The sequence below is a fragment of the Myodes glareolus genome, chromosome 11, assembly GCF_982192425.1.
Source record: "Myodes glareolus chromosome 11, mMyoGla1.1, whole genome shotgun sequence".
Taxonomy (NCBI): Eukaryota; Metazoa; Chordata; class Mammalia; order Rodentia; family Cricetidae; genus Myodes; species Myodes glareolus.
Genome location: NC_142036.1, coordinates 75,159,072 through 75,183,305, shown reverse-complemented (window position 1 = coordinate 75,183,305; position 24,234 = coordinate 75,159,072). Strand labels below are relative to the sequence as shown.

The window sequence follows — 24,234 nt, the reverse complement described above, 5'->3', positions numbered from 1 at the left end:
GACAAAGTAAATTTTTGAGGGTGTTCACAGCAACCATTCAGGGGGTGTGGTCTATCAAACAATACTGGTCTAGAAGTAATCCACAGGTTCTCATTTTCTGTGCAAACAAAAGAAAAATCTCTTTTCAAGAACAAAATATCCTTAGAATCAAATTTTGGAATCCAGGTACCTTTAGAACACATATGGTGGTTTAGCTTAGCAGCCCATATAATGAAATGTCACACTTTATTTAGCTCCTTTACAGTCAAAAACTTCAAGGATAACACAAGAATATACATAATATAGACTCTCTGTGTATTCTCCATCTTTACTTGGCTTGTTTTCTTTACTCCTTATAACCTATGACTGTCTGTACTCTGTCTCTTTAAAGACTTTTTAAAAAAAGTTTTACTTCTTTCCCAACTCTCTATACTCTTTTCCTTCTCTCTCCCTAGCCTATGTACATTTAACCAATACTGTGACCCATTTAGAGTTCTTTTATTTCTGAATTTGTCCTATTGTAAATCTGTAATTGTTTACTGTACAGGAGTGCTTTTTAAAATGCTAAGTGTGTCTTAAAAACTTAAGTTGCATCATTGCTTGGTCAAATATAGTAATGATTTCCTGGCCTGCCCAGTCCAGCAATGACAGAGCTTCTTATGCCCCTGAGCCACTTGTGCCTCTGAGCCTCGAGCACTGCTTCTTCCAGGTATATAACAAGCCCACATTGACATCAAGCATGCTGCAGCAGTCTGCTCACAAAAACCATCCAAATGCTCTGTCTCCCCAAAGGACCCGAGTTGGCATTGGCAGCATAGCCCAGTAAGTCGACATTTTAAAACAGTCACAGCGTTTTTCCTGCTAGGGCTGAATCAGGAAAATCTCTCTCAAATGAGTTGCAGCAAGCCACCTGCAAATAGCAAGAAGCTGTTTTAAACAGTTTTGTTGTTGTTTGTTTGTTTGTCAAGAATTCCTTTTCAAACCCTCTGAGGTTTTATGTGGATTTAGTTGGCCATGTTGGAGCATCAAATCTGTATTCAACACAGAGAAGCTCTGTCTCAAAGATTAAACAAAACAAAAACAAAACAAAAACCTGCAAGTGAATTTATTTGTGTGTTTGTGTGTGTATGTTTATCAGAATTCACTTAGGTTTCATTGTTGAAAATTATAAATTCAACTTTTCAAACAAAACTCTTACCAGTTGGGATTCACTCTTTCATGTTTTTCACTTTTATTTCCTGTATTTCATTCACTCAAGATATTCTCAAATGTATAAATATACCAGTATACCTTTGCAAGGAGAGATCCCCCAGATTGTTCTCTGGACAGAGGAGAGGGTGCCTGAATCGGCCGTGGCCCATAACCATACTGATGTATATTTTGCTTATCACCATAGATCCTTCATCTGGCGAAGGACGGCGATAAAGTCGGAGACCCACATTGGAGCACCGGACTGAGCCCCTCAAGGTCCAAATGAGGAGCAGAAGGAGGAAGAACATGAAAAAGGAAATCAGTACTGCGAGGGATGCTATCACCCACTGATACAAGAAAACGGATCTAATGAGAGTTTACCAAGGCCAGTTGGACTGGGACTGAACGAGGACGTGATCTAACCAGATTCTCGGAATTTGGCCGGATTCTCTGAATGTGGCTGTCCCGAAGTCTTTCTGAAAAGCCCTTGACTATGATACTGGGACCTGTTTCCTCTGCATATTCTGGATTTTGGGGATCCAGTTTGTTTGGATACTCACCTTCCTGGACCTGGAGGGAGGGGGGAGGAACTTGAACTTCCCACAGGGCAGGAAACCCTGACTGCCCTAAGGGACAAAGAGGGAGGAGGAGAGGGAGTGGGGGGGAGTGGGAGGGTGTTGGGAAGAGGGGCGGAAATGGAAACTTTTATAATTTAATAAAATTTACTTAAAAAAAATATTGTATAAGTGTTTCAATTTTTGAGGAAAGCTCTTTTTTCTTCAATAGGTAATATAGTCTATAAGAGGCACTTGGGAGTTATGGCACATGAATTAATTTTTCTTTGAAAATTAAAAATAACCAAGATAAGGGTTTTAATTTTATTCAGAGTTGGTATTGAAGGATCTTCTGCCCATGAAATGAATCAGAGTAGACCATGATAAATGACTATGTTTTGAAGATTTGTCTGCTACTCACGGGCGAATCTTCTCCCTGTCAGGTGGAACTAGTTTGTAAGAAAAAAGATTGGCATTACTGTGACACAGCATATTACAGAATGCAACAAACACACATTTTATTTGCAGCTTAATTTCCCTTCATTCATTGAACTTATGAGACTAAGGTGCACTTCTCGTTTCATTTCTGTTGCTGGGATCAAAGACCCTGATGAAAGCTACTTAAGAGATGAAAGGTTCCTTTTGGGGCAGGCTAAGAAAGGACATCAAGGTGCTCGTCACAATACACTCATGATCAAGAGCAAAGAGAACAGATACATATTTGATTTCTATCTCCTTCTAGTTTGCTTTCTTCACTATTGTGCAGTTTATGGCAGAGGCCATGAAATGGTGGCATCCATATTTAGGGTACTTCTCCCACATTGACTAGTGTCAAGACAATTTCTAATCTCTCAGTTGAGATTCCCTTCTCAGGTGACCCTAGATTGGAATGAGTGGGCAATTAAAACTAACCCATTCAGTCTGCCATGCCAGAGTCTCCATTTAATCAACATAGTAATTACAAAGAAACATACATGCATTGAATAAATTAACATTGCTCTGCATTGCAACTTCCCAACACATAGATAAAAAACAAAGAAAAATGAAAACAAGAACAACAACAAAACTATAAAATGACAATAGACAGTTCTTACCCTCCCTAGAATTGAAAGTAAAAGTAATGATTACACTGTTTGGTAGCCTAAACCTTTAGGCTTGAAAGACACAGGAAGAAGGAATCAAAACAGAAAAAAGATACTTATACCAACTTTTCAAATATCATTTATCAATCTATTATTTATCCATCCATTTATCTATGTGTTTATCTACATAATAAATATATATATATATACATATATATATAGACACACACATACATGTAGAGAGAAAGATTTCAAACCTATTTAAATGTGTGTGTGTGTGTGTGTGTATGTGTGTGCTTAATTTACTGTCAGTTACATGCTAAAACATCTCTGAGGTTGCCTTCTGAGATTTCTACTTTTTTTTATAACATACAAGGGAATTCTCAATATTGATTTGAACACTTGTCAAAAAGCAAAAAAAAAAAAAAAGAAACTAAATGAACAGTAACATTTCAATTGTGGCCAATTCGCAGCAAAGAATTTATCCAAATTCTTAAAGGTTTTGTCCCTAGACACTCAGGCAGGTCCACCTTCTGCTAACCCTTCACAATCTTTCTGTCAGCATTTTCAGTGCTTCTGATGCTGAGAGTAATATTTGCAACAGAGGTCAGGCAAGCAGCAAAGTCCTGCTCACCCTTCTTGCTGATGAATTCCCCTTCTTCTGTGGCTTCTTGCCATGGGTTCACATGTCATGGCCTCTACATCACAAACTGAGGTAAGCAAATTCTAATCCTTAGTGAAAGGAGGAAAATATAAACCTTTCTTGACTTTGTGAGCTCATTTCTACTTCAGTTCAAATCACGAGGGCATCAGGAAAAGAAAGTCCACTTGAAGCAACATAAACGGACTTTGAAATGCATGCTGGATACAGTCTTCCATTTGACACTTGCACAGTCTAATGTGCCTATGCCTGTCTGAAGGGTCACTAGGTATTGAAATAAGCATTCTGTTCTGGGTGTGTTTTTTGTTTGTTTGTTTGTTTTGTTTTGTTTCCAGATGTACTTGAGGAATGAGAGCAGCCAGGAAGCTAAGAAACCAGGCAAACCAGGTTTGTCCTGCTACTAATCTGCAAAAGTACTTTTGCTACAGATTCCTACTGAGGTCAAACGGCACCAGAACTCAAGCAATACTACAGTGGATCCATGAGAATGCACAGAAACCACCTTACAATGGTGATTCAAACAAGCATTCTGCTGTTGATGAGGGCCAGGAAGAAATGACTGAATAACAATGATGTTGCAGACTTTCCCTTCTTTCTCTATGCTTTTCCCTACAGAGGACAATTTAGAGTATGGCCTTTCATTACATACTTATACTGAGACAGAAAAACACAGAAAACAAAGATGTAAAGGATGAATGGACCAGCAATTGGCAGCTTCCCTGTTTGTCACAGTTTTTGGAATACTTTGCTTTGCTTTTCCCTTTGGTTGCTGCAGCCTGTGTAAAGTAAAATTTTGGTGTCAAAGTCATACAGAAATATGTTAACAAAGAAAAGGACAAGATATGTCTTAAGTTACATTGGAATCTTGCCAAGATTTTCTTATCACCAAAGGTAGTAGGAGGTTAAAATGACTCTGTGTAGGGCTGTATCACGGGACAGAAAGAACTAATAGAGCATAAATGCTGAATATTCTTAATCATTTATATAATAATTTTTTTAAAAGAAGATCCAATTCACAAACATCAGAGGGAAAACTAAATACCTGCTTACCGTCTGGTAGTCAGACCACTAAGATTATATGCTGTTAAAACTTTAGTATTTCCTTTTCTCTTCTATATCCTCTACCAAAAGAAAGATTTCAGACAAATCTCAGATTTTAGATGTATTTCTCTTCTGACTTTGTTTTTCATTACTGACTTGTTTCCCTGGGAATCAGGGAATAATTCCAACAATCAAAATCAATTGCTGTCTAGAAATTTAGAATACAAATTCTGAAATATAAAGTAGATAATGATGGAATTAAACATATGTGAAATCAAAGGTTTTATATATATCATTTCTTATTTACCTCAATTAGGATTTACTTCTAATTTGGGAACACCTAGTAAGTTTTATCAAATGATAATAAGTCTTAATCGGTGTGTTCTTCCCTAGGAAAGACTATTTCTCGTGTTCTTCGGATTCCTCAGTTGTTTGTACTTCTTTGTATAGGTTAAGCCTTTATAGGATTCTCCCTTCTCTTTCAGGATACGTATAGGTGTTGTCATTGTTCTAATTTTATTTAAATTGCCAGAAAAAATTTCTCTGACATTTGTAAGAGACACAATCTCATTGGAATCTTCTTGTTCCTCTGATTTTTATAAATTATCCGCACCCTTCTGCTGTAACAGCTGGGCCTTAAGTTCAGTGTTGCAGTATAGATGTATCAGGTGAATGTGGGCACTACTCAGTCTCTCGCACTCTGTATTTTCACCAGTTTTGGGTTTCTGTAATGATCTCAGCCGGTTGTAAGGAGACATGGTTGTTTGCTTTTGTTGTTTGATGACGGTGAGTCTTATACTTATTTGTAGACATATGAATAAATATTGAAAATGTAGTTCAAAGTTATTCTTGTTTAGTTAAGTGGCAGTTGTAGATCCATGACTTCCCTAGATCCAGGTATCTCATATAAGGCATGGTTTTCCTTTTGTTGAGTAGGCCTTAAGACCAGTTAGCGAACTGTTGCTTACCACCAAGGAGTGCATGCCACTATTATGCCCTTAGGTATATCATATCATGTTAGTCATTATTTTAAGTATATAGGACTCATAGCTGGGTAGTACTACTGGTTGTTTCCCTACTGCAGAAACGTGAATGGCTTGCAGGCATACATGGAGGCAGAATATTGTATACATAATAGATAAATAACAAATCTAAAAAAATAAGAAAAGGTTTTCCTTCCTCTTCAATTATTGAAGAGAGTACTTCTGGTTAGGTTAGTCTAGGTTTGCAGTCATGGCCTTCTAGAGTTGAAATGTATTTATCTAGTGATTTTGTCTTTCAACATTTTTATTGAGAAGTCATTTATATTCTGATGAGTTTTCGTTTATATGTGATCTGTGTTTTATTTTCTCACAGCTTTCAATACTCTTTCTTTGTTCAGTGTTGTTAGTGTTTTAACTGTGATGATTCACAGAAGGCTTCTTTTCTGGTCTTCTCTATTGCAGTCTCGTTGTGTTTCCTGAATCTGTATAGTATGTGTTTCTTAGCTTGGGAAGGTTTTCTTCAATGATCTTTTAAAAAATATTGCTTATATTATTGTTCTTCCCCTTCTATTCCTATAATTTGAAGGCCTGGTATTCACATGTTATCCCATATTTCCTCCATTATCTTTTAGTGTTTTTTTTTTAACCACAGGTATTGTTCATTTCATCTAGAACATGAGCTTTATCTTTGAGTCCTGATATTCTATCTTCTGCTTCTTGCAGTTTATTTGAAATATTTCCCTTGAGTTCAGTAATTGGGTTAATGAGTGTCTCAATTCAGTTTCTCAAGTCAGTTTGCATTCTCATCTATGATTCTATATCATTATCAACATCAGTTTTCATATCTTGGATATTCTTCATCTTTTCCATAAGCCTTAGGTTTGTGGGACTTAGCATGGAGAATCACTAAAGTATTTAAAGTCTCTAAGCTCATTGAGTTGTTATTTTGTGTTGCCTTTAAAATCCTTGATTTATTTGATGAAATTTAAAATGGTTCTTTTAGATTTTAAACTGTGAGAGTCACATAAGTAATTCTCATTGGTAAATATTTCTATAGCACTAGAAGCAGAGAATTTCTTTGCTCTGCCATATCATTCATATTCCACAATGTTATCTAGGCATGTTAATTTTTGTTATTTCTGTGTCTGACATAAACACATCATGTTGAGGAAGAACGCAGGATGAGTGTGTTGAATTGGGCCTTATGTGTATTGATGTCAGGTGGACAAAGGGGCCTGACCAGGGTCCAGGGGGTGCATTATGGTCAAAACAGAGTATGGAGTTATATATGGTGATTTGGGCAGGTACATGGATGAGGATGCTTATCAGGCTAAGTCCCAGAAATGCATGTACAAAATTTGGCTAACTGAGGAATTTGGAATATGGCCTGTAGAAACCCAATTGTTTGATGGTGAGAGGAAGGTTTCCTAGCTGAAGACTGGAGGTAAGGACAGCTAGACTACTCCCAAGAACTGGATGTGTGACCCAGGCTAGATCCCACCATTTAAAAAGGAAGCACAAGGAGAAAGATAAGACTCACCTGGCTAGACTTTGGCCAAGTATAGATTGGTATGTGATTTCCCTTTGTATTCTGTGAATGTCTTATTACCAATGGTTAATAAAAAGCTGCTTTGGCCTATGGCAGGGTAGAATATAACATGGCAGAAAAACTAAATTGAATTCAGGGGAAAAGAAGATGGAGTCAGTATATGTCATATAACTGCTGAAAAAGAATGATGCTGAAACCTTACTAGTAAGCCACAGATTAATAGAAATGGGTAATTTAAGATGTAAGAGATGGCTAGAAATATGCCATTGACCAAACAGTGTTGTAATTAGTACAGTTTCTGTGTGATTATTTGGGTCTGATTGACTGGGAAATAAAAAAGCAGATAGATTACATTTCTGACATTTTAATGTAAAAGGAATTCTTTAAAATATTGGGATGGCTAAAGTGGAAAATAAATCTCAGATATTGAAATATTGTGAAAAACATAGTGTGATAGGAGCTAATCTTTGTCTTATAAGACTGTGGAATTAGCAGAGTATGCTTTCTTTCTGAAAACAACAATTATTTAACATCACGTGCAAGAGAAACCTGGACATTTTACACTTATTATTTTCATGTTGCTGTGGTAGAATGCCTCACAGAAACTTAAAAGAGGAAATATTTATTTTGCTCATGGATTCAATCCAGACTTGAGAAGGAGCAGCAGAGTAACACATACCACAGAAGCCAGAAAGGAGGTGGGGGAGGGGGGTAACAGAAAGATGCCAGAGGAAGATGTAGCCCACGTGAACAGGTTCCTTCTCATGAGATTTCCTCTAGCTAGATATACTAGTTAGGTTTGCTCTAACTTTGATCTACTTGCCCCAGGTCTTTTACCCCCAGATCCTTCATTAGAATTTTGATTTAGTGGTTGGGAAAATTTGTTAGATCAAAGATACCATAAGCTTATTGTGTTTGGGAAATATTGTCATAGCCACACTCAAAAATCTGCTCTTATGATCTTCTAGACATTTCTCAATCCAAATAAATTACAAATCACGAATAACCATCACATGTTAATTGAAGAACTGAAGGAAAAAACTAAAAATAATGAAAACATTTTTTAAGTATACTAAGATAGGTCTTGATAGATATGTACATTTATATGTACCAACTTCACTTCTGTTTATTATTTTTTCAGTTTCCTCTGAATTTAAGATATATAAAATATGTAAGGTATTATTTATGCATTTGTTTCCACAGAAAACGAGAGGCTCTGGATTTATTCAGAGTTAAGAAAAATCACCTTTGACCAAGGGAGGCCACCTAAAAAATCTCCAACAGGAATAGATGGCCCAGATGTCTGAGTTCTACATCCAGAACAGATTCAAAATGCTGCCTGAGATGATCAAGACTCACAGGATACTCCAATCAGGACATGAATATAACTCTAAATTTTCTTTAGGTCCCCATAAGATCATCAGCACCCCCAACCATCAGAAAGTAGCCTGGAATACTACGCGCACATTCCCATCAAATGGACTATGGGTATTTTCCTTTGTTTAAAAAAAAAAGAGGGAAATGGTGTGAAAAAGAGAGAATTGTCTGAATTCTGTCAATCATATTTTAATAAAATGCTGATTGGCCAGGCAGGCAGTATAGGCAGGAAAGCCAGACAGGAAGTAGGGGTGGAGCAAAGAGACTGGGAGTATTCTGGGAAAACAGGAAGCTCCCTCCACATTCCTGTGCAGACCACTGAAGAGGCAACATGTAAGCTGTCACACTGAGAAAGGTACTGAGCCCATGTGGCTAATGTAGATAAGGATAATGGGGTAACATAAGTTATAAGAGTTAACAAGAAACCTGACCTAATGGGCCAATGAGTTTATAACCTTATGGAGCCCTGTGTGTGATTTTTCCTTGGGAGTTGCCAGGCTGTGGAGTACTGGGCAGGAACAGATGCCCCAACAAGCCGGCCTTCATGTTACAGAGGAAAAGCTTGGAACTTCCTTTAATAGTGTATTTCCTTGATGAAGCTAATATAGTAAATCTTATCCCAAAATGCCACCTGTTAGCAGCTGTTAAAAGATTTTCAGTCATAGTGAAAAGGAAAAAGAGAAATATACCACCCTTTGATGCTGGAATGCAGGGCCTTAGAGATAAACAATTCAGGCCCCTTGCTGTAAGGGAGGGGAAGGGAGCCTTTTGTCCTGTGACGGGATGTGAGTCAGGATGTTTACAGTCGACCATCAGGTCTCCAGCTAGGAAGGCAGGAAGAGATAAGAAAAACAGGTAGCACAACCCCCTCCTTGGTATCCAGGTGGGTCTGGACAACCCCCTCCTTGGTATTTAGATGAAAGGTCAAGAATGTGCCACTCAGCTTAGCCTTATTTAAACTGACCAATGAAATGAGTCCCCATAACCACGCTTTTTTTGCTTCTGTACCCGCGCTTTTGCTCTCCTATAAGAACCCCTCACCCCCAACCTGGGGGCGCGCAAATCTTCCGAGAGACCTTGCCGCCCCAGGTACCTGTGTATTCAAATAAACCTCTTGCAGTTTGCATCCGTAAGTGTGGCTTCGTCGGGTTTGCGGGTTCGGGGCCTCTCTCGCTAGGAAGACATCCTTCGGGGGTCTTTCATTTTGGTGCGTTGGCCGGGAAGTCTGAGGCCCCCACCCAGGAACCATCGACCACCTTCGGGAGGTAAGCTGGCCAGCATTCTGTATGTCCTATGAATGTCTCACGTCTTTTGTGTTTGAATGTTGCGCTGCGAATTTGAACTCTGTTTGATTCAGCTGGGTCGATCTGTATCTGTATCTGGCGGGTCTCGGAAGGGACCGATGGGTCCGAACTCCTCCCCCCCCCCCCCCCCCCCCGCAACCCTGGAAGACGTTCCGAGGGTGTCTGGTCTGTCTGGAGCCCGATTTTTCGGGGCTCATCTGTCAGAACCCGCGACCAGAGCCGGACTTTTTGGGTCGCCCCCCTGGTCCGAGGGTCATGTGGTTCTTCTGGGAGGTCAATCGTCCGGACCTTTTCTGAAGCCTCCGTCTGAATTTTTGCTTTCGGGGTTTCGCCGAAGCCACGCAGCGCGTCTGATTGTCAGTCTGTTTGTCTTATTGTTCATTTTTGTGGTCTGTCTGTTCATTTATTGGAATACTAACATGGGACAGTCGCTAACCACTCCCTTAAGCCTTACTCTAGACCACTGGTCGGACGTCTCTAACCGAGCGAGCAATCGGTCGTTTGAGGTCAAGAAGAAAAAATGGCGGACTGTCTGTTCCTCGGAATGGCCCGCATTCAACCTGGGCTGGCCGCGGGATGGCACCTTTGACAAAAACATTATCTTGCAGGTTAAAGAACGGGTCTTCGATAAAGGACCCCATGGAAGCCCTGACCAGGTCGCTTATATCGACACCTGGGAAAGTTTGGCTTATGATCCACCCCCCTGGGTGGCTCCTTTTATTTCTCCAGACAAACCCCAACCTTCCCTAAGCCTCATTCCCTCGGCCCCGAATCCTCCTTTGCCCTCCCCTCCCTTGCCTTCCCTACCTAAACCCCTTACTCCTACGGCCTCCTCTCTTTATCCCACACTGACGAAGAAGGGGGCCCTCAAGCCGTCTGTCCTCCCCCCTGACCCAAATGCCCCTCTCGTAGACCTCCTATCCGACGAAGATCCTCCTCCCTATAATCCCCAGGAGGAGCCCGGAGATCGTGAAGCCGACCCTATGGCGCCCTCGTCACAGAACTCCCTGCCTGTTGCCTCTCCCGTCACAAGCAGGCTCCGGGGAAAGCGTGAACCATCTCCCCCAGACTCAACTTCCCGAGCATTTCCCTTGCGACAGGGAAATGACGGCCAACTTCAATACTGGCCCTTTTCTGCCTCTGATTTATATAATTGGAAACAACACAATCCCCCTTTTTCTAAAGACCCCATAGTATTAACTAACCTAATAGAATCTATTCTGACCACCCACCAGCCAACCTGGGACGACTGTCAACAGCTTTTACAGGCTCTCCTCACTTCTGAGGAGAAACAAAGAGTCCTCGTAGAGGCACGGAAGCAGGTCCTAGGAGATGATGGAAGGCCAACCCAGCTGCACAATGAAATCGATGCCGCCTTCCCTCTCACCAGGCCTGACTGGGATCACACTACGGTTGCAGGTAGGACGCACCTACGCCTTTACCGCCAGTTGCTCATAGCGGGTCTCCGAGGGGCTGGTCGCCGCCCCACCAATTTGGCACAGGTAAAGCAGACAATCCAAGGGGCAGATGAGTCTCCAGCAGCATTTTTGGAAAGACTTAAGGAAGCATATCGTATGTATACGCCTTATGATCCTGAGGACCCAGGGCAGGCTACTGGTATGTCGATGTCTTTTATTTGCCAGTCTGCACCCGACATTAGGAACAAGTTACAGAGATTGGAAAATTTGCAGGGATATACACTGCAAGATCTGCTTAAGGAAGCCGAGAAAATCTTTAATAAGAGGGAGACTCAAGAGGAAAGGGAGGACCGTATCCGTAGAGAAAAAGAAGAAAGGGAGGACAGACTAAGAAGGGAGGCAGAGGAGAAGGAGGATGCTAGAGACAGAAAGAGAAATAGAGAACTGAGTCGTCTCTTGGCCGCCGTAGTTCAGGGACAGGACAGCCGAAAGGGAGACAGGATGGGAGAACGGAGAGGCCCTCGCGTGGAACGCGACCAATGCGCCTACTGCAAGGAAAGAGGGCATTGGGTAAAGGATTGCCCTAAGAAGACCCGCAGACCCAGAGGCCCCAAACCACAAGCCTCACTCCTAGCCCTAGATGAAGACTAGGGAAGTCGGGGCCAGGAGCCCCCCCCTGAGCCCAGGATAACACTCGATGTCGGGGGGCAGCCAGTTACCTTCCTAGTGGATACAGGTGCTCAGCATTCAGTTCTTACCCGGTCACCAGGCCCGCTCAGTGAACGAACTGCTTGGGTACAAGGGGCCACAGGCGGAAGAAGATATCGATGGACCACCGAACGGAAGGTACAACTAGCAACTGGTAAAGTAACTCACTCCTTCCTACACGTCCCAGACTGCCCCTATCCCTTACTAGGGCGAGACTTACTCACCAAACTGAAAGCCCAAATTCACTTTGAGGGGGCAGGGGCTCGAGTGTCGGGTCCAAATGGAAACCCCCTCCAAGTCTTGACCTTACAATTGGAAGACGAATACCGACTATATGAGCAGGACTCTAAGACACAAGGATCCAGGGACTTGGACATATGGCTTACAGAGTACCCACTGGCATGGGCCGAGACTGGGGGTATGGGGCTAGCCCTACAGCAGCCCCCTTTGATTGTAGACCTGAAGGCCACAGCCACCCCAGTCTCAGTCAAACAATACCCCATGTCGAATGAGGCCTACCAGGGGATAAGACCTCATATAAAGAGACTATTAGAACAAGGTATTCTGATTCCCTGTCGGTCACCTTGGAATACCCCCCTCCTCCCAGTAAAGAAACCAGGGACAGAGGATTATCGACCAGTACAGGACCTCAGGGAAGTTAATAAGAGGGTTGAAGACATACACCCGACCGTCCCCAATCCATACAATTTACTAAGCACCCTGCCACCATCTCACACCTGGTATACGGTGCTAGACTTGAAGGATGCCTTCTTCTGTCTCAGATTAAGCCCCAAAAGCCAACCCCTTTTCGCCTTCGAATGGAAGGACCCCGAATTGGGAATTTCAGGCCAACTGACTTGGACCCAGCTCCCACAAGGTTTTAAGAATAGTCCCACGCTCTTTGACGAGGCCTTGCACCGGGACCTTGCGGACTTCAGAGTTCAACACCCATCATTGATCCTACTCCAGTACGTGGACGACCTTCTACTGGCAGCCTCCACAGAACGTGACTGTCGACAAGGTACGGGGGCCCTATTGCAAACTCTGGGACGGCTGGGCTATCGAGCATCTGCCAAAAAGGCCCAGATATGCCAGACTGAGGTGACCTATTTGGGATATAAATTAAAAGAAGGGCAGTGTTGGCTTACAGCCTCATGCAAGGAAACTGTATCCCGTATACCTGCACCTCGAGACCATCGCCAGCTGAGGGAATTCCTGGGGACTGCCGGGTTCTGCCTCTTATGGATACCAGGCTTCGCAGAAATGGCAGCTCCTCTCTACCCCCTCACAAAGCAGGGGGTACCATTCGGATGGACAGATAAACAACAAAAGGCTTTTGAGGACATCAAACACGCCCTCCTGTCCTCTCCAGCACTGAGCCTGCCTGACGTCACTAAACCATTCGAACTGTTCGTTGATGAAAAACAAGGTTATGCCAAGGGGGTTTTGACCCAAAGGCTTGGGCCATGGAAACGCCCTGTCGCGTACTTATCAAAGAAATTAGACCCAGTAGCCTCAGGCTGGCCCCCTTGTCTACGGATGGTGGCAGCCATTGCCGTCCTTATTAAGGATGCTGGCAAACTGACTTTGGGACAGCCCTTGACCATTCTGGCACCCCATGCCGTTGAGGCCTTGATTAGGCAGCCCCCTGACCGGTGGCTCTCCAACGCCCGCATGACCCACTACCAATCCTTGCTGTTGGATACGGACCGAGTCCAGTTTGGACCTGTAGTCGCCCTTAATCCGGCGACCTTGCTACCCACACCGGAAGGACCAGACCAGCATGACTGCCTTCAGATCCTCGCAGAAATGCATGGAACCCGGATGGACTTGACTGATCAGCCCCTCCCAGATGCGGACCACACCTGGTACACCGATGGGAGCAGTTATCTACTGAATGGAGAACGCAGGGCGGGAGCTGCAGTTACCACGGAGACCCAGGTAATCTGGGCCAGTGCCTTACCCAGCGGCACCTCGGCCCAACGAGCTGAACTCATCGCTCTGACTCAAGCCCTTAGGTTAGGAGAAGGTAAGAAGCTGAATGTTTATACTGATAGCCGGTATGCTTTCGCCACCGCACACATACATGGAGAAATATACCGGAGACGAGGGCTCTTAACCTCAAAAGGCAAGGAAATTAAAAATAAAGCAGAGATCCTTGCTCTATTAGAGGCCTTATTCCTCCCCAAGAGACTGAGCATTATGCATTGTCCCGGACACCAAAAAGGAGATCACGCCGAGGCCAGAGGAAATCGGCGGGCGGATGAAGCGGCCCGAGAGGCTGCTTTGGGACCACAAATTCTCCCCCTAATATCCGAGCCCGTCCAATCCACAATAGACTGGGCCTATGATAAAGAGGACATAAACCTACTCCAAAAATTGGGGGCAGAATATAACCCAGCGAATAGACGCTGGATTTATCGGGGAAAAATAGCAGTGCCCATAAAATTAACCCAGGAACTTATAGACTACTTACATAAGTTGACCCATTTGGGTATGAAGAAAATGAAAACCCTCCTAGACAGAATGGAAACTGGACAATACCTCTTGAACAGGGACAGGGCACTCCAACGGGCAACAGACAATTGCAGGGCCTGTGCCCAAATCAATGCAGGTCACTCGAAAGCCCTCCAAGGGGTACGCCTCAGAGGACATCGACCCGGTGTCCACTGGGAAATAGACTTTACTGAAGTTAAACCTGGCTTATATGGGTACAGGTACCTGCTGGTTTTTATAGACACCTTTTCAGGATGGGTAGAGGCCTATCCCACCAAACATGAAACGGCTAAGATGGTTGCCAAAAAGCTATTAGAAGAAATTTTTCCCCGATATGGTATGCCAAAGGTATTGGGATCTGATAACGGGCCAGCCTTCGTCTCCCAGGTAAGTCAGTTGGTGGCCAAGTTACTGGGGATTGATTGGAGATTACATTGTGCTTATAGACCCCAGAGTTCAGGACAAGTAGAACGTATGAATAGAACTATTAAGGAGACTTTGTCTAAATTAACGCTCGCTACTGGCTTAAAGGATTGGGTGTTGCTCCTGCCCCTGGCCCTATATCGGGCCAGGAACACCCCCGGGCCACATGGCCTTACCCCTTTTGAAATATTATATGGGGCACCGCCTCCAGCCATACATTTCTTTGACACGGACATTGCAGACTATGCTAACTCCCCTTCTCTACAAGCCCACTTGCAGGCCCTGCAGCTGGTACAACAAGAGGTCTGGAAACCCCTAGCAGCCGCCTACAAAGACAACCTTAACCAGCCAGTGGCACCTCATCCGTACCAGATCGGGGACACTGTTTGGGTCCGTAGACATCAAACTAAGAACCTGGAACCGCGCTGGAAGGGACCATACACTGTTCTCCTGACCACCCCAACGGCGCTCAAGGTGGACGGAATTGCTGCCTGGATCCACGCCTCACACGTGAAAGCCGCCAGCTCAGAACAACAGACGGCCAGCCAAAAGGAAGGATGGAAGATCCAACGCTCCCAAAACCCCTTAAAGATAAGACTGGTTCGAAAATGATATTATGGGCAGTAGTCTTTCCCATGTTGATCTTGGGATCCATGGGGGCTCCTAATGGAAGCCCCCACGCAATTTATTCCTTAACTTGGCAGATTATTTCCCAGACTGGGGAGGTAGTCTGGAAGACGACTGGCCAACATGCCCTCAATACCTGGTGGCCTCCCCTCACCCCGGATTTTTGTCAGCTAGCTGCGGGACTAGACTCTTGGGACATAGCCACCACCGACTATAATCAATTAACGAGAAACATGCCGCCAACGGGGGGAGGATCTGTAGGCTGCTCCAACCCCGGGCGAAGATGTCGATTAGCAGAGGCCAGCTTTTATGTCTGCCCCCGGGATGGCCGAGATCGAGCTACGGCTTACAAATGTGGGGGATATAATGAAATGTTCTGTGCGGCTTGGGGATGTGAAACGACTGGGGATGCCTACTGGAAACCCCATTCCAGCTGGGATAAGATCAGGGTGACCCGCGGCTGGAAGAGAGAGATATGGGATGAGGAGTACTTTACAGAGTATTGTCAGCTCTCCAAATGTGGAACTAATGGAAAATGTTTGCCCCTCAATATCACCTTCACTGAACAAGGTAGAAAGGCCACTGAATGGCAACAAGGGTATACTTGGGGGCTCGTCCGGGACATCCTTCGGGGGTCTTTCAATAGATTCCACTTCTCTCAGTTGCTTTATTCTTGGCAAGAATGCACTTGGGTTTTATTGAGCCCTTCAGTGACTACAGGTTTTATTATGGTGTGATTCTTGAGTGTTCAAACAAGAGGTTCTCTGAAAATTTATGGATTTTGTGTCTTTTCTTGATTCCTCCTTTCTAGGTTTTTTTTGTTGTTGTTGTTCAGGGTTTCTCTGTAGCTGTGGAGCCTGCCCTGGAACTATGGAACTAGCCCTTTTAGACCAGGCTGTCTCGAACTCACAGAGATCTCCCTACCTCTGCTTCCCAAGTGCTGGGATTAAAGGCGTGCACCGCCACCACCTAGCTTGATTTCTCTTTTCTGTCTATTTGTTTTGTACTACTCTGGTGTGCTTGTTTTTGTTTTATCTTACATTTTATTGTTGTTATTATCCCTTAGAATCCTTTTTGTTTTCTAATGGGATACACAAATGGGGTATCAGCAGATAAGAAGGGAGAAGGGGAGGAACTGGGAAGAATAGAGGGAGGTGAAACCTTAATCAGGATATATTGCAAAAGATAAAAGAATCTATTTTCAATAAAAGGAAATAGAAAGAAAATGTAGAACCAAAAAACTATAAGCACTCCTACTGAGATTCCTGAGAAGTGCTGAGTTCTGATTTCTGTTTATTCAGTAACATTCCTCTGTTTACCCAGGTTCCATCTGTTTAGGACATTGTCAACAGAACTACCATTTTTGGTGCCCACTTTTGACCTAATAACCAGGAGTGCCAAACTGTCCCCAAATGCCATGCCGGGTTCTGTGCTGAAGCATGAACTCCACGCCTAGAGTTTTCCTTCCTGATTTCAAATGTGTTATTGTTACTCCAACTCAGATGTCATTACAGTCTTTCGTATCACTAAATCTCAAACTCTTAAATATTTAACAAAATTTCTTTCAGGGATTTCTGAAATCTGTTTCCACTTTCTTTATGGCGTGCAGCTCGCGCATCCGACTCCCTTCTGTGTCTACACAGTGTTGCATACGGTTCTATTGCTCTCGTTTTGACTGTGGGACATGCTGGGTTTTTCAGTTGCAGTTTGATCGGGTTCAGGCTTTTTGTTTTTTCCAACCATCGATCATGTTTTTCTTTTAATTTATTTGTAGTATAATGTCTTCATTTTTCATTTTTATAGTCTAATGCTCCATAATTTATGATAGTCATTCAGTTTATACCAAAATTAAGTAGCTTTTTCAAATAAATTGATAATATTTCATGAATTCAATAGGAATTTGTGCTTTTATTGTTTGTTTCAGTTTTGGGTGGAGGACTTTTTATTATTTGAGAAGTTTATGCATATCATGCACTTTGATCATATCTACCTCATTGCTTTCCCCATGTTTTAATTTTTTGACAAACTTTTAAGTTTATTTGAATTGAAATTTATATTTTTCTCAGCTGTCTAACATTCTTTGATTCAGTATATTCCCCAGAAGAAAATAATGTTCTCTAACAAAACTGATACCAGGAATGTGAAAGATAGAATGACTTATAAATAGAAAATTATCAACCAGTCATTCAATTAATCATTTATCTATCTATCTATCTATCTATCTATCTATCTATCTATCTATCTATCTATCATCCATCATTTTTATCTATTTTGAAGATTTAGAATAGCTTATTCAAGAAATAAATTCAAATTTAAAAATTATTGTAAAGTTACACACATAATATGTAAATGACATGCATATATTTTCCACTTTTTATTAGAAGCTGTGACCCATAATATCTGCAATAAAATATTGTGTATATTACTTTTATGAAAATTGGTACAACTAGAGACAATCTAATACTATTAAGCAAATTTAACAAATGTCACAAAGAAATTTATTTTGTATTTTTTGTTTGTGGTTTCTAGATTTTACATAAATATGTAAAACCATATATGTTCATATAAGTATGGTTGGAGGAGTAAAAGAGGAAAATAAGATGTATAAAGAAAGACAGTATAATAAACGTACAACATACACTTTCACGAATATATCTTTATGTAACAGTATACTTTGTTTAATGAACACAATGAAAAGTTTAAAAAAGAATGCATATAATGTTAAAAAAATCACCATTATGCCCACATTATTTAAGATTACATATAATTTAGTTATATGCTGAAGTGACATTGTAGTCATTATTTATTTATATCAGTATAAGTCAGTATTTTCCATATGAGTTAAGAGTGTAAAATTAGAGAAATATGAACCAGGATTTATAAGTTTTGAGAACCAATCTTGGAATGGTGGTACTTTATTTCCAGCACTTGGGAAGCAGAGGCAGGTATATCTCTCTGAATTTAAGTACATCATGGTCTACATAGCAAATTCCAGTACAGGGCTACAAGTTGAGACCCTGCTTTCAACAGCTCCAATATTCCCAATGTCTTAAAAAAAATCAAATTTTATAGTTTAGAGCTGCATAAAAGGATTAGTTCCCACATGCAAGTCCATAACTGTGTCTTACTCCAGGGTGTAAAGTGCCCTCTTCTGCCATCTACAGTCACTGGGCATCCACAGAGTACACAGACATGCATTCAGATAAAAATTCATACACATAAAATAAGAGTATGCATTTAAAATCTTTCGAAAAGTATATGGAGAAAGCTGAATGAAGAACAACTAAAATATTCTCACATACACAGCAAACACATGAGTCTGCCACTAACATTTAATCATGAAGTGGTCTTCTGTTGATGGGAGAGGGTCCCTTTGTTCTTCCCGGCCACCCAGCTAACTTAGCCCCAGAAATAACCACACAAAAACTGTATTCATTAAAACACTGCTTAGCCCATTAGCTCTAGTTTCTAATTGGCTAATACTTACATCTTAATAAAACCCACTTTTATTAATCTCTGTATCGCCATGTGACTGTGGCTTACTGGCAAGATACTAACCAGCATCCATCTCAGGCAGGATATCCATGACATCTCTCACTCTGTCCTTCATCCCAGCATTTAGTTCTGTTTTCTCCATCTACCTAAGTTCTGCCCTATCAGGCCCAAAGCAGTTTCTTTATTCATTAACCAATGAAATCAACACATGAACAGAAGAACCCCATACACCAGTCTTGCTTATATTTATCATTATGGTGTCTTTGCTCTAGTGACTTAAAATCATTTGACCCTCTTGAGAAATCAGGATTCATAACCCTCTTCTAGATAAAAATATGCTAATGTGATCATATTTAAGAGTCATGCAGTGGTTGAATCCTCTTTGTGGAAACATGATCAAGTATTATACAAAAAATATTTTCTTTTGGTTTTCTTTATTTGTTTGAGAAAGGGTTTCTGTCTGGAACCCTAGCTGTCCTGGAACTTGCTTGGAAGACCAGGATGGCTTCAACCTCACAGAGATCTGCCTGCTTCTCAAAAGAAGTATTTTTATTATGGTGTTATGAATACCAAAAGAGTCATAGTAGAACAATCTATCATTTATATGCCTCATCTATACTGAGTAGTTATGTAAACACCATCTGGAAACTTTATTTCTCAAGAAGTAATATTAAAGATAGCATTTCAAATCTCCTCAATTTGAACATACAGATACATAAATATTTTATTAACAATGTTTCTCCAGAAACTAAAATATAGATGAAAACCTTTTCCTTCAATTTTATCACCATTATGAATAAACTACAGATATTATAAAGGACAGTTTTCTGTTTTTTATGGATCAGAAGACATATTGAAATTATATAAAATATTATCTATTGAAGTCTCTAAATTGAAACAGTTTATTAGAATTATGCTCCCTAGATTTTTTTTGTAATAGTATAGACAATAAAGAATTCCCTGTTATAGAGACAACAGAAATGGATCCATTCTGGATTTTTTATCATATTATAGGTGCACTTGGCATATTGTTTATGGAAGTGACAGTGCACTGGAACCACTGGACTAGACCCCTTTATGGACAAAAGGAAAACTTATTAGGGAAATAAACTGGTGTGCTCTAAAAAATAGAAGATAACAGTTCTGTGAGAAAGAAGGTGGTTTATATAATACTGGGCAAAGGAGACATCTTAGAGCTGGTGCAAGTTTTACAGATTGATCAGGAAAGAGACACCTTCATCCTAGGTAAATGACCTTCGTGTCAAATAAGGGAGGTAGTGGTTTTCCATGTAACTTAGAGTTAACCTTACAAGATTCCTGAGAAATGTTGAGTTTAGGCTTCTCTTTACCCATTTACACGAAGACCTTCTGTTTAGGGCATTGTTATCAGCATTGCCATTTTGGGGGTCTTCATTAGACCTAACGTTCCAGACTTTTGTTGATGATAAGAGGTGGCATTAGTCCTTATGCTGCTTCTGGTTGACTATGTACTTGATAAAGGGGGCATCTGGAATATTGGTCCAAAGCAGGAGCACAATAACGGCAGACAATAGGAGGAGACCCAGGGAAATTTCATCAGAATAACTAGTTTTACTGATTGACAGATTGTTTCCCTGATTATCTCTTAAAGGAACTAAGAATTATCACTGTTTGGAAAAGGATACAAAAGAATGGAGTGAGGAGGGCTAGAAGCCAGGACCCCACAAAAGCTGTTGTGGGAGTATCTTCCGCTGCCTCAGCCAATAGTCGCTGAAGCACGAGCCCACAGTGTGGCGGGAAGCGCCTTCCGCTCCGTCAGCCAATAGCCGCTGAAATAGCAGCCCACTGGGGCATGGTACATTTCTCTTTTAAAAAGAGCCACAGATCCCGGATCAGGCTCTCTTGGTTCTGGTGCTTGGTCCCGGCTCCTGCTCCCGGCTCCTGCTGCAATGACTAGGCTCCCTTCCTGACGGTTTATGGTGTATGTAAGTTTTACCCCCCAAAATAAATAACCCCTTAAAACATAACTGGTGTGGGATTGATTCGCCGATAAAGAGCCATCGCTATAACCTCCACGTTAGAATCAAATCCTAGAAATCACAGATTGTAAAGCAGTTCATATAAGTTTCTAGCCTCTTTCACCTGGCCTTACTGGTCTTGGAGGAAAAGGAAAGTGCCTCCCTTTCAGTAGCTAGTATGCTGAGAACTCTCATTTTGTAGGATCACCAAGGAAAGGGATGTAAGCTGATTTTGGAGTAATTGTAGGTCAAAGGTTGATTTCCGGATGCTGTCTAGAAGCTGAGTGGAAATCTGCTCAGATAGAAATGGCTGGAAACCAACCTTCCCATGGCTAAACCTGTAGCAGTCAGGCATTGAGGCTTACAAAGGTATCCCAGTCATGACTGGGAAATTCATAGTCTATCAATTCCTACATATGATTTGGAGAGAGTATAGAACTCTCCATAGATGTATAGGGTAAATTGGGGACGTAACAGGGAATGTTTCCTAATTTGCTATATTTGTATGGGATGATGGGATCAATCTTGTCCCAAAGGCAAGTTACAACTAGAATTCAGAGTTGAGTGCAAGGAAAGAGTTTAAAAGACAGTTTTAATAAGTGAGTCTTCATAAGTTCATTAGCTCTTTTTGTCTTTCCCAAAGATTGGGCCAGTCTGGAATGTGAAGGTGCCATTGAACCCTTAAGGCTCTTGAGACTTGACTTTGGAGATGAATACTGAGCCATTATTCAGTCGCATGTATCTAGGGCATTCAAATCAGGGCAAAATGTCATTCATGGGCTGGGCACAGACTACTTCGACAATCTCATCCATATTTGAGACTGTTTCTACCCATTCTGAGAGAGTGTCTGCCATAATAAGGAGATGTCCTTTGTTAGGAGTCATGCATGTTAAGTAAAAGCTCTAAAAACATCAATGACATTGAATGAGGTGACATTTTAACTATTTTAACAAGAAATAAATCAATTTTAATAAATCAAGAACAGGGAGGAGTTTTTTAAAAGCTAAACATATGATTACATGTAGTCATTTTAAACTTATACCCAAGTTTCTCTTGAATAAAAATTTTAAGTTTCCTGAAATAAGCAACAGTAACCTCTATTGGAAATATGTAGTTTAGAAGTTTTCCAGTAAGGAGTGTTTTCTGGGATTCCCTGTTGATCTCTTTCTCCTTGTCAGTGAGCCAGGGGAATAAGTTGACCCATAACAGAGGCTTTGTGCTGTAAAATAACTGTTGGATTTTGGGTTTTGTTTTTTTGCAAGAGGTTTTGTGTGTGTGTGTGTGTGTGTGTGTGTGTGTGTGTGTGTGTGTAACAGCCCTAGCTGTACTGGAACTCTGTTTATCAGGCTGATCTCAAACTCACAGAGATCCACTTGCCTCTGCCTCTTGAGTGCTATGATTAAAAGCATGCCCACTACTGCCCAGCTGGAATAAACTTTTTGCAAACTGTGAAGCTGCTTTGTAAACTCTTCTCACAATCTGAGTAATTTGTCTGACAACCACGGCTACTTGCTGCATGGTCCCAGCTAAGACTTCCACACACTCTGTGTGGAACTCAGAGTGCCATTAAGGCAGTTAACTTAACCTCAACTAGATTGACCAGTAAAATAATGCTGGAAGATCCAGAGGTTCTTCCCAAGCCCAAGTTGCCTGAGAGAACCAGATAAATGGCCTTGAAATTTAAATAAAATAGGTTATTTTGACTACCTACATCATCCTGAATATTCAGCAGAAAAAGATCACTAAGATTAAAATGCTTGTCATTTGTCCTTCACAGTCTAAGGAACTGCACTCTCCAGACAATGTTCTTAGTATAAAAAATATTTTTTGACAACAATTCTCACTAATTATTCTCTTCATAATTAAATAATAATAATAATAATAATAATAATAATAATAATAATAATAATAATAATAATAATAATAATAAAGTGTTGCTAAGAGATAGATCAAAACCCTGGATCAACTGAACATTGTAATGTCTACCACAAATGAAAAAAAAAAACAGGTTTATCACCTTAAATGTCAAAACTAAATCTTAAAAAAAAGATTTTTTTCTATTATAAAATACTCTCTGAAAGAATGCTTTTCACAGCTATAATGTGTCTTCCTGTACCCCAAGTGTCCATGTTCCTTGATTAAAGGATGCTTTCAGATGTTATCAAACTCACAGTTTGGGGAAAATTATTCAGAGTATTCAAGGCAATCTTACTAAAAATGGACTGACAGGATTGTATTTTTCTGTTAGATTGTCAGTTAGATGCTGACATCTTGTTGTGTTAAAAAAAAAAAAACAGAAAAATCGAGATTTCACTCAGATTGATCCACAGTGCACATTCCCAGTAGAAATTGCATCAGGTACAGGAATACTTATTGCTGGAAAGGCAGTTCCAATAAGACAAGTACTTTAATGTTCCTACAAGGTTCCTAGGCATTTACTCATTATGCAGGAGTATGATGTAACAAACCATTGACTGCATAATAATACTTTGGTCAAAAGTCCCTCAAAAAGCCTTAACCAATCTAAATATAGAGAAGAGGTTTTTGACTTTACCGTTCTAAATAACTCTGATTCAGCTCAGAAAGCTGCACAATTATATTTCACCTTATTTATCAAGATTAATATTAATCATGAAATCTACCATTTTCATAACTGAAGTTGTCTCTTAATGCTCCTTATGAAATTGTAACAGAGGAGACTGGATGGCCTCATTCTGAACTTAACAATGGACGGTTGACAGTGCCTTGAGCCAAACCTACTATTTTCTTCTGGTCGTACATCTTCTAATGAACAACATGGCAAAGAAATCCCCAGTCTTGGTACTGATTGCATCAAAACCTGGGAAGGGCTCTTTGGATGGCTTTGCCTGTTGTCTTTCTCTAATAAGGGTAAAAATGCTCCAACTACTTTTTTTTTTTAAACTACAATCTCCATAAGGATTACACTAATACTAACAGCCTCCCTGTTTGTATGTTATAAATGTTACCTCACTCACAAAGCATGCTCATCAAAGGACTAGCTTAGGTTCTGTATTTTTGTTCTCTGTTAAGTTTCATCATGATCTTTCACACCAGCCCTCCTTTGAGGCAGTTTAACTGCTGTCCTTTTCACATCAGTCCCTTGCATCCTCAAAACCAGTTAAAGTTGTCAGTTTCCCAAACCCTGCCAACACTTAAGGGTACTCCTCTTCTAAAACAGAATGATAGACTAAGAGTTAGACAAATTCACTGACAAGAAGACAGAGAGACCATGGTTAGATAATAAAAATATTAAACCACCAAGACAGATGTCTTCTTGCTTATCCTCTTGACCTTAGCAAAATATCTTGGCTGATCATAACAAAGGCA

The 24,234-nt window shown here is 41.1% G+C and overlaps 1 protein-coding gene across 1 annotated transcript; it reads left to right on the top strand.

Annotated features, from left to right (window-relative positions):
* The first annotated feature begins 10,071 nt into the window (after positions 1 to 10,071).
* LOC148120540 (uncharacterized) lies at positions 10,072 to 11,790 on the top strand. The gene has a single exon (XM_087911456.1). The coding sequence runs from the start codon at positions 10,141 to 10,143 to the stop codon at positions 11,788 to 11,790; it is 1,650 nt and encodes a 549-aa protein (XP_087767582.1). The 5' UTR covers positions 10,072 to 10,140.
* Positions 11,791 to 24,234: the final 12,444 nt, after the last annotated feature.